Below are 11,231 nucleotides of genomic sequence, written 5' to 3'. Positions count from 1 at the left end.
CAGGCAACTGGTATTGATTAAAAGGAAATAAACATGACAGCCTCCATATACCTCTCTCTTCAGTTCCCCTTTAAGAAAGAGATGGATGGTCAGTTTAACACCTAAATGGCCACTGCTATGTTGATTGTTGTTGCAACTCTGTTTGTTATTCCCAGGGCAATATTCTTCCTGTAAAGACCCAGGCTGTACATAAACAATGTAATGTTTATAGAGTTGACACACTCCCCCTCAAAACCATTATTGAGGGGTTTATTATATGGGTTTGGTCCAGCGAGATGTATATAACATGGTAATACTTTGTGGATTCTTTACAACCTTATTTTAAGAAACCACATTTCTATGTAAACTATAGATTACCTATTGATGCCCACAAAACTGATGTACAGTAGATTATGATCTTCCTGTTCAAGAGATTGGGGTAGGGAGACAAAAAGTGCCTTGTCTGGGGCACCAAAATGGCCAGAAACAGCCCTGCTTTCTCCCATCAGGTCTTTGCTTTAGAAACATCCCCACCAGAACCTCCATGCACAGGAGCACCTTCTTCCTCCAAGCTCCCTAGCCTCCCACTTCTGCTCGGTTGGTATCTTATGTATGACCAAACACAAGCCTCCCTGCTTCTATGACTATAAATCCATGCTTGTTTAATCCCTGTCTGTTAATTTGCACTGCTGTCAATGCCGTGTGTACCACAAATAATTCCAGATGTGATAACTGTCCCACTTGGCAAATAGAGCTGACTTATTTACCTGACAGGTTGATTTGCCTGCCTTGTATACCCTACATAGGGCTTATTTGACCCCTGTGATTTTGGCTAAACACAGTCAGGGTAATGGAGTTCTGCCCTAAATGCAATACTTCCCGTGGTAGCATACATATGAAATCGCCGCCGGGAAACTTGGGCGCAGGATACAGCCGGTATATGGCTTACCCTGCTCCTGCACAAGTCCCGGCAGCATTATTTACTATTCTCCCTCCAGGTCCACATGGATAGTGGAGAATAATGTTATTCGGCTTCCAGCTATTGCTGGAGGCCGGATTACAGTGATTTAAAAAGGAACTCCAGTGAAAATAATGTAATTTTAAAAAGTGCTAAATGTTTATAATAATTATGTATAAATTATTTAGTCAGTGTTTGCCCATTGTAAAATCTCTCCTCTCCCTGATTTACATTCTGACATTTATCACATGGTGACATTTTTACTGCTGGAAGTTGATGTCAGTGGAAGGAGATGCTGCTTGCTTTTTTGGCAGTTGGAAACAGCTGTTATTTCCCACAATGCAACAAGGCTCCCACAGTGTGATGCCAGTTCCTCAGAGCTGTGAGGCACTGACATTGCATGTGGGAGGGGTTTCACCACAATATGAGCCATACAGAGCCCCCTGATGATCCGTTCAATTCTTGGAACGGTCTTTCTTTAACAGTAACTTCAGCTCCGTCTTCTGACGGCGCCTAAGTTACTCACTGTGCGCCGCTTTAGCTGTAATTCCTATTACGGTCTATGGTGTCGCCGGCTGCACCCAAATCTCCTGCACTGTTATTACAGCGCTCACCCATGGTAGGCATTTCTTCAGGTGCGGTTCTTCCGTGAAACAACATGAATCACATGCTTCATGGTAGCAACAATTAGAGGACGGCAAGAGGTGGCTTCCCTCCCCAAATGTCCCTCTCATCTCCCCCTCCTGTATCCATGGCTACAATGGTGCCTCATGTGATTTGTTAAGTGCTGCCAGGTCACATGAGGTGTCGCCGTAGCCTGAGAAGAAGCAGGACTTCACGTATGGCTGGGGATCCCATCGCTAATCTTCTGAGAGCAGGTGAGTGATGAGGTGCTAGAGCAGGCATGGGCAAACTCGGCCCTCCAGCTGTTATGGAACTACAAGTCCCACAATGCATTGCAGGAGTCTGACAGCCACAGTCATGACTCAAAGACAAATGCATTGTGGGACTTGTAGTTCCGTAACAGCTGGAGGGCCAAGTTTGCCCATGCCTGTGCTAGAGCAAGACACACCCGGAATCCTGGAGGGCAGATGCTGCAGGCCAGCAGATGCTGTTTTGGAGGAAGCATAGTGAGATAAGTGTAGTGCCAGTGCCCGCAATCTACCGCTCTCCTCTCTGGCTTTACACACCCACAGGGAGCCTCCTCACAATGAGCTCTATTCACAAAACTTCCCATAGATAACTTATCACCTAATTAATAAAAACTTTCAGCACATTTACAAGCAAAATAATCACTCAAAGTAAGTTGTTCCTGATTAACTTCCTTCCAATATTACTTTTCTTACCTTAATTATATTTTTGCTCTTTGGGAGATTAAAAATGTAACATAGATAAGGGGAAACCAGATGAAAAAGCATTGTAAATTGTGCCCAATGTATTGCTTAAGGTCAATACATATTAGATACAGTATATACTCGCATGTAAGTCAATTTGCATATAAGCCAAGGTACCCACTTTTTCCCCAGAAACCAGAAAGTGATTGAATAAGCCCCCTTTCCAATATAGCCCCCTCCACAGTAGCCAGATCTTCCCCCAGTACAAGTCAGCCTCCCTACCCATAGCCAGATGTGCCCCAAGAATAATACAGCTGTGTCTCAAGAAGCCACTAGATGGTGTCATAGACATGAGACAGCGATTGCCACACAGGAAGAATCCCCCGATCATTGCACCGCTGACATGTTGCTTGCACACTCCTCTCCACAATCCAGGGTACACAGGTAGCCTTGAGCAGCGCACTCTGCCCACCATATTGCAGGGGATTGGGGGGGGGGGGGGCACGGACACAGCAGGGTGCAAGCTGGTAAGAGCAGAATCATTAGTGCATAATCCTTACGCTCTTCTGACAGTAACAAAACCTGCTCTACCATCTGTTTCGCATGTAAGCTAAGGAGGTAACGTTTCAGAATCAGCTTTTTTTTTTATGGTAAAAAATTAGGCTTATACATGAGTATACACAGTAGTCCAATTTCTACATGGCCATATGGCCCATCTCAGTGAATATCCTTGCAGCGCTAGAGGACTCCAAACTGCAGTCCTCAGATAGCTTAAAAAATAATAATAATGGGGAATACGAATGTGGTAGTATTTCTCTTAATTTATTGATGCCCAAAAGTATCCTTCATTCCCTTTGAAAATATCGAGATTAGTTTTTAAAGATTATTCTTTCTCCCCCTAAATAATACCTTTGGTAGAGATGTGACAGAGCTAAATTTTACCCCCCTCCCCCCCCCCGCCTTGGTTTAGCAATACAGTAGTTCTTTTATGTTCCTGCAATAAAACAGAAATTGGGGGGGGAACAAGTTTCTACCTGGTTTGCTGGTAACTTAGATCAGGCAACTAGATACATCCTCCATAGTGGCTTAAAGTGAACCAAGCATCATTTTTAACACCCAGGGCAGCTCTATAGCAAATTAAGAAATGCATTCTAAAAATGTGGTAAAAACAAAAATCATTTTACCTCAATTTTTTACATCTAAAGGTTAAAATATCCACTTTGTCCGTCCATCAAGGGCCTGCAGGTCCCTGAGCAGGAGATGGTGGAACACATAAGAAATCACCTCGTTAGAATTGAAGCATTTTTGGTAGGGTTTTGAAAACCGCTGCTGCCTGTGAAAACACTTGGCTAATGTATCTCAATGGGATGGTGCGCACCAGCGGTTTGAGGGTTTTGGCAAAGCGCAAATGTGGCTTCTGCAGCATTTTTGCGGTTTGCAGAAGCATTTCTGCCTCAATGGAAGTATAGGAAAAGCTCAGAACACTAGATCACAGCATTTTGTTACAGTAGCTGTTCAGTAAAAGCTTTACTGTAACAATTTGCCCCACTTCTGCTGGAAAAGGGGTGGACTGGGAGTCTGCACAGCAAAGACATGCCAAGGGCTGCTGGATGGGTGAGACAAACCTGTTCTATTAAAAACCCACCTGAGTTTACTGGTGACTCTTAATTTAGTTCTTCCAAAGTACCACAACAATAGTACTTGGCAGTTCTGTTTTATATAAACTCTGAACAAGCATGCAGGTCAGATAGTTGTATATGCTGCATGCTTACATACTAATGATGCGGGGGACATCAGGCAACTGCTATTCTTTAAAAGGAAACATGGGATGCTCCATATCCTTTTAGGTTGTCCTTTAAAGGGATCCAAGCAGCTCCTGGGTTCAAATAGCTGCAAGGGCTAGCCTACCATTGTTCAGAAGCTCAACCCCTGCTATTTTACAACTAGCATTGTCCAGGCTAGGTGTGAAATTATTCAACTGTAACTGATGTTTTCTGTTTGAAGTACAATGGGGGTTTGTTTGTGGTCTGGCGTGCACCAGCCCTAACTGTTCCTCTCACCTGGAAGAGCAGCAGTCTCCATCCCATGGTGGACAAATTAAATGTGAAATTTCATTCAGGACTACAGTTTGTCAGTGAAATGCCAATTCCAGATTGTATGCACATGTGGTGCACAAATGTAGCTGGAATTGCACCAAGCGTGCTTCTGGGCAATTTAAAATAACCCTGTTCAAAAGCTGTAGAGAATCTGCAAGTAAGGCTGGAATCACTAGAGTAGGGCAAGAAGATGCAAATAATTGCAGGTTGCTGCATTTGGTCCATTGTCAAGCTGCATAAGGCCCTGTTTCCACTACACGCAGATTGGATGCAAAGAAGAGAAAAAAAAAATTATATACGACTCCAATACCTATGGGCCCGTTTCCAATAAACACGATTTTACTGATGCAGATTTTCCCTATAGGCATTTATTGGAGTCACTTTTCTGCATCCAATCTGCATGTAGTGGAAACAGGCCCTAATGCCTCTTAGGGAAGTTGAAAGGCCTCAAACTCACAACTACTTGCTGAGCACATAGCCCATAATGCACAACAGCATTTGATTGCATACTTTTTTTAATCTTATTAACTATCCCCAACCAGCACATTCTCTTTAGGAGGAACCATCACCCCTTGCAGACTCAAGGCTAGGGATGATCAGAGATACAAATAATTTCTTCTAACATTCAAATGTCCTGTAGCTTGAAATTGGACCAATCAGAATAACTTCCTGTCTATTGGTCCAAGCTGCATAACCTGTACATGGAATATGAATGTTGAGAAATTTACACCTCATTGGTAGGGATAGCAATGTTTAGGAGAACTCATGAAGAAGCATGTGATAAGCTTTGTAAGGCTCTGACTTACAAGTCAGCTGATCATGTTTCTACATTAGATTTCCCCAAGCATCACCATGCTTGCTCAAGGCAACGAGGAGTGGTTGGTAGTACCTGCAGATGGACCTTTTTAGGTTTTGGATTCTACACTGCTGCCAGTGCACACATTGCTGCCAGTTCACAACAGACCAAAAAAAGTTAAATACTTTAATGAAATTTTTCTCTTTTAAAAACCCATTTGATATTTGGAAGTTTTACACAGAAATACATACAAATACAGCAAAATAAATATAAGTACATAAATAATGTCCAGCAACTAGTTTAAAACTCTTGGGACTCGGCAGGTTTGGGATTTTGTGAAGGTCCTTTCAGAGTCTTCTTTGGCAGGAGGACAGCCTGGATGTTGGGCAGGACTCCCCCATCCGCAATGGTGATTCCAGCAAACAGCTTGGCCAGTTCCTCGTCATTCCTGACAGCCAGCTGGATGTGTCTGGGCAGGATACGGGATTTCTTGTTGTCTCTGGCGGCATTTCCTGCCAGCTCCAGTACCTCAGCACACAGGTACTCCAGAGTGGCTGCTAGATAGATACCGGCTCCAGAGCCAATCCTCTCTGCGTAGTTTCCCTTCCTCAGGAAGCGGTGGATGCGGGCTACTGGGAACTGGAGACCAGCCTTGGAGGACCTGGAGGACTTGGCAGCTGCAGCCTTCTGGGGCTTCTTTCCACGGCCAGACATTGTCAGTGTAACCTGTCAGACACAACATTGGTTATAGATTTTGCAATAGGAGCCTGATGCAAGAGTGAGTAGCAAGCACTATGTTTATAGAGAAGATAATTTTAATGAAAACACTAGCCACCATTTTATGTAGTCCCATGACTGTTGCTAGGAGAAAGTCCCTCCTCTTTGCCCTTCCAAACTTCCACATGTGTTACTTAGGCCTGGGACCGACTACAAAGCACTATCACAATATTTAGAGAGATTTGTGGTAGCGCTTTGTAAGCCATTTTAGAAGCAATTTCCCAGCTCCTATACATTAAACAGTGTTCCCCAACCCTGTCCTCAGGGCCCACCAACAGTGCATGTTTTGTGGAAAGCCACATGATCCATTTAGCTGCAGTGGTGTCTGAATCTCGCCAGAAACAAGCACGCAGCTAATCTTGTCAGATCTGACACCTGATATGCTGCATGCTTGTTCAGGGTCTATGGCTTAAAAAGTATTAGAGGCAGAGGATCAGCCAGGCAACTGGTATTTGTTAAAAGGTAATAAATATGGCAGCCAAGGGCGTAGCAATAGGGGGTGCAGAGGTAGCGACCGCATCGGGGCCCTTGAGCCAGAGGGGCCCCAAGGGGCCCTCAACTGCAGTATTAGCTTCCTATTGGTCCTGTGCTCATAACAATCACTTCTATAGATACTTTGAATAGTGGTAATCATTAACAAACTGTTCCCCATCCCCTTCTTGCACCTGTGATACTGTAGTTGCCATTGGCAGGTTTTGGTGCGCCGTATCAACTGTTATGTATAGAGTGCTTGAGGGGCCCCAATGTAAAACTTGCATCGGGGCCCACAGCTTCTTAGCTACGCCACTGACGGCAGCCTCCATATCCCTCATTACAGTTGTCCTTTAAGTGCAAATTGTGAGAAAACGTGGAAAAGCCGCCGCGTGTACTCAGAACAGGGCGGCTGATTCCGCGTCCAACACAGCGGTTTGCACGCATAGGCCTACATCCAGTAATGCGGCCGAACGTGGAGGAACCGCCGCAAGCCTTGATAACGGTGCGGCGGATTCCGCATCCAGCGTGGCGGGTGATTTGCAACACATGTCTGGTGTGGCTGGGACTGATAGTCCACACAGGTATAGAAGGACGCGCAAGCGCCAAGAGGCAGAACTTTTATGACAGCCAGAAGGGAGTCAGCTGACGATTTCACCAGTTTCCATTGGTCCAGCACTTAGGGGAGGCGCTGGTGAGCGCATCACTATATATACTTGGTGCTGGTCATTCTCTGGTTGTCTGCCATTGCGATCACTACGTGGAAGCACTCAGACCTATTGTCAGTTTCTGTGTTATACTTCAGACTAGTTCCAGGGTGTTGATCACGGAGCTCACTCCAAGACTAGGCAGTTATTATCTGTTGTGACCTTTAACTGTTGTGACCTGCTTTCCTGACCCATCTTCTGATTGCTGATTTCATACTTCGCTATATCTGATACTCTGTTGCCAAACCTTGCTTGTCTTAGGATTCCGCATCTTTCTTTTCCTCTGTATCTGATCTGTCTGTCGCCGACCTGGCTTGTCCGACCTCGAGAACTAGCTCCTCTGTTTAGAGATAGTTCACAGATCTGTCAGTGACACTTCACCATTGGTGTCACTCACACTCTGGTCCTTCCCACACTCAGCCTGACTCCTCCCCTTGGGGAGCTTCAGGCCTTTGGAAGGAGCCTGTCCTTTGGGCAGTATCTCGTACTGCCTTGTACCCCCTTTAGGGGGCCTTCCTCAAAGTATTACTGTTTCACCAAACACTCATTACTCAGGTGTCCAGAGGTTAGAGCTATATCTGATTATCAGTGATACTGCAGATCAATAACCTGATCTAAATCTATCTCTCTATCTATATTCTCGGTGATACTGCAGATCACCGGTAATCAGATCCTCTGTGTTACACAAATGCTCCCAAAATGCTGCATGTCCTGCGATTGCCCTAATCGCAATCACTCCAGTGAGATCTGCTCCATCCACTTACATTGGCAAAGTATTTTGGGAAATTGCAAGATCCCAAAATGCTGCCAGAAGTTTAGGGGGTCCCAGTCCTTAGGGCAGGTTTCTCCTGAGCCGATGTGCATCTTGTGGGATGCAGGTTAGCATTAGAGAGATGAAAGTATGCAGCTGAATCCCTGTGGCCATGCAAGTCTATAGGTTTTCAGATACATAGAACAAAGACTGCTGCATGCTGTCCAGATTCACAACAGTACACATTTCAGATTAGCAGAGGGCGCCGGGTGAGGGTGGACAAACTAGACTAATGCAATTATCGTTAATACGGTGAAGTGAAAAAAAAAAGTGCCATTGAACGCTAATATGTATTTGTTATTTCTCATTTGTTTTTGCAACAGTAATTATCGTTGATAAAGCTTAACGATGGTTCTCGTTAGCAAATTTCATCAATACCTGGTGCCAAATTTGTTAATAACCCAGGCCCTTTTTTCATGCACGCCCCATCAGTTTTTTCTTAAAGTGTAAATTTGGCCACAAGATAGTGCTACACCATTCTGGGTTACCAGGAAGGTGTTTTTTTTTTAATCACCTGTAATTGCCTTTCACTTCCCACCCACTTACATGTAGTCTTGAGCCTTTTGAACCCTGTTTGCTGGACTTTCTAAGGCCTCTTTTCCACGAACTGTTGAGCTGTGTGTTCGGAAAGCAGTTGTCAGGCAGCAGTGAGCACCAGGCAGAACAAGCAGTTACCAGGCAGTAGTGAGCAGTTGTGAGAGTTTGAGAAGCATTTCACTGCCCATCAGTTTGTGGAAAAGAGGCCTAACTTCATTAAAAAGGTTGAGAAAATTCCAGTTTTCCCTCTATTAGGCCTGGGAAACACCAAAACCCGCAAAATGCTAGCAGATTTTGAACAGCTTTTTTTTAATTTTTATGAGGCATTTTGGGGATTGCTGCTGCGGATTTCATATATTGCTACAGTAAAGCTGTTACTGAACAGCTTCTGTAACAAAAACGCCTGCAAAACCGCTCTGATCTGGTGTTTTTCAGAGCAGTTTTCCACTTTCATATACTTCACATCGGAGGCAGAAACGCCTCCGCAATCCAAACAATACCTCACCCCAGGAGTATGCGTTTCAGCAAAACTCCCGCTCTGGTGTGAACCACCCCATTGGGCTCTATTCTCAAAGACCAAACTTTTCCAAAAAATTTTACCACTATATTTCCGCCAGCGGTAAACTACGCATTTTTTTCGGCATTCACTAACATTTTCCGCATGTGGAAAAAAAAGATGCGGAAACAGCCATTATTCATGCGGGAATCATGCGGTAAAAAGGTTGCATGAAAAAGGGTTTAAAAAAAAAAAAAAAAGTTAGAGTCCAGCAAGCACAGCCCTAAAGAGACTCCGTAACAAATTGCATTCTGTTTTTTATCATCCTACAACTTCCAAAAGCTATTCTAATGTGTTCTGGCCCACTGCAGCACTTTCTACTATCACAGTCTCTGTAATAAATCAATGTATCTTTCCCCTGTCAGACTTGTCGTCCTGTGTCTGGAAGGCTGCCAAGTTCTTCAGTGTTGTGGTTCTGCTATGAACTCCCCCTTTCAGGACCCTCTCTGCACACTGCCTGTGTGATATTTAGATTAGTGCAGCTTCTCTCTGCTCTCTTATCTTTTGAAAGCTGGATAAATCGCCCTCTGAGCTGGCTGGGCTTTCACATACTGAAGAATTATAGACAAGGGCAAAGCTGTTTGCAGGAAGAAAAGAGCAGCCCGACACTTCAGTGGAAGATAGCTGCAGGGGGAAAAAAAAACACACAAATGGATCTCTTGAGATTCAAAAAGGGTGTATACAGCCTGCTTGTGTATGGATGTATTTTCTATGTGTGGACATACTGTACATCAACCTACTTCCTGTTTTGGTGGCCATTTTGTTTGTTTTAAAACAAACTTTTAAAAACTGTTTTTAACCACTTTTAATGCGGCGAGGAACGGTGAAATTGTGACAGAGGGTAATAGGAGATGTCCCCTAACACACTGGTATGTTTACTTTTGTGCGATTTTAACAATACAGATTCTCTTTAAGCCTCCAGACTTCATTAAAGTCAATGGGATGCGGAATACATCACCTACTACTTGTAGGTGATAAAAAAAAAAAAAAAACAATTTCTGGACATGAACGTGTCCAATTTGCTCCCAGTTGGAGTAATTTTCAGATCACTACTGCACAACAATCAATCCCATTATTGATCAGGTGCAGATCACACATATCAGAAATTATTACTACCCATCAGATAGGAAATTGCATGGTGTGTATACCTAGCATAAGACTGTCAAGCATTATGCTGGGAATACACTGTTCGTTTTTAAGCTGATAAGATGGTTCGATAGATAATTTCCGACATGTCCGATCTCTCTTTCGATTCTTTAGCCGCTCGTTTTCTGATAGAAGTGAATGGAAAAGAAAATTGTAGGGGAAGACTCAAGAGCTGAATAGAGCAGCAAAAAAGGATAGAGAGCAGAAACGCACTGTGTATTCCCAGCATAACTTGGGGCTTCTTTCAGCCCCACGACGACTGCGAGCTCCCTTGTCATCCTCCATTCTTGCGCTATGACTCCCAGTAATCCGGTAGGCCACACTTCTGCGCATGCACAAGTACCCCTCATGCCCACCAGCCTGGAGCATTCTGCACCTGTGCAATAGTACTGCACAGGCGCAAAACACTCCTGAGCACAGGAGCACAAGCATGGCTGAGCTGAAGCCCACAACTGACCGTATTACCAGGAGTCATAGTGCCAGAACAGAGCAGCCATGAAGGGAGCCCACAGTCCTCATGGTGCTGGAGGGAGTCCCAGATAAGTATAAATAAGGCACAGTGTATCATCTCAAAGTAAACTTTAAATGACCAGATCTTGTTCCAAATGCTAGAAGGTGAAGTAAAAATTAAAAAAGTGGACAGTTGGCCACCTGTAAGCCATTTTGCCACACTCCCTTTGTTCTACACCATTAAGGTGCCCATACACCTACTCAATTTCCCATAGATAGACATTAGATTGATCGAATCCACTGTGAAATTGATATACAAATGCTGACTGATCTCCATCAGAAATTGATCAATCCCGTCGATCTGTCCATGGGGAAATTTCACTTAACCGCCCGGTCAGGAGTGCGTTGATAGCAGCGTTCAAATGTCCGACACTAGTGGCAATGCATTATCTTTTCCGCCAGCGCCTGTCCCTTCTCCACGCTGGGCTCCGGCTGGCTTCACTTACTAGCCGGAGCCCAGAGAAGAGACTGCAGGGACTTGCACTGGCCAGATCAGGAAATTTATGCTGGCGAGGCAGCAGCTCCACAGATTGTGAAATCTATTCAAAATCTG

At 44.4% G+C, this 11,231-nt stretch overlaps 1 protein-coding gene across 3 annotated transcripts in view; it reads right to left on the bottom strand.

Annotated features, from left to right (window-relative positions):
• Nucleotides 1-5,383: 5,383 nt before the first annotated feature.
• Nucleotides 5,384-11,231, bottom strand: part of LOC137545060 (late histone H2A.L3-like) — an 87,244-nt gene continuing 81,396 nt past the window's right edge. The window contains exons 1-2 of one of the 3 annotated variants that reach the window (XM_068266165.1): nucleotides 7,366-7,471; nucleotides 5,384-5,889 (exon numbers count right to left, since the gene is read on the bottom strand). In XM_068266165.1, the coding sequence (XP_068122266.1) occupies nucleotides 5,464-5,889; nucleotides 7,366-7,389 (450 nt within the window). In that variant the 5' untranslated portion in view covers nucleotides 7,390-7,471 and the 3' untranslated portion in view covers nucleotides 5,384-5,463. Of the gene's footprint in view, nucleotides 5,890-5,998; nucleotides 6,035-7,365; nucleotides 7,472-11,231 lie in introns of those variants that run through there. The other 2 variants (XM_068266166.1, XM_068266167.1) reach the window with 2 other exon arrangements.

Source organism: Hyperolius riggenbachi, chromosome 2 (genome assembly GCF_040937935.1).
Source record: "Hyperolius riggenbachi isolate aHypRig1 chromosome 2, aHypRig1.pri, whole genome shotgun sequence".
Taxonomy (NCBI): domain Eukaryota; kingdom Metazoa; phylum Chordata; class Amphibia; order Anura; family Hyperoliidae; genus Hyperolius; species Hyperolius riggenbachi.
The sequence above is the reverse complement of the archived record's forward strand: the minus strand, read 5'-3'. Positions and strand labels throughout refer to the sequence as shown.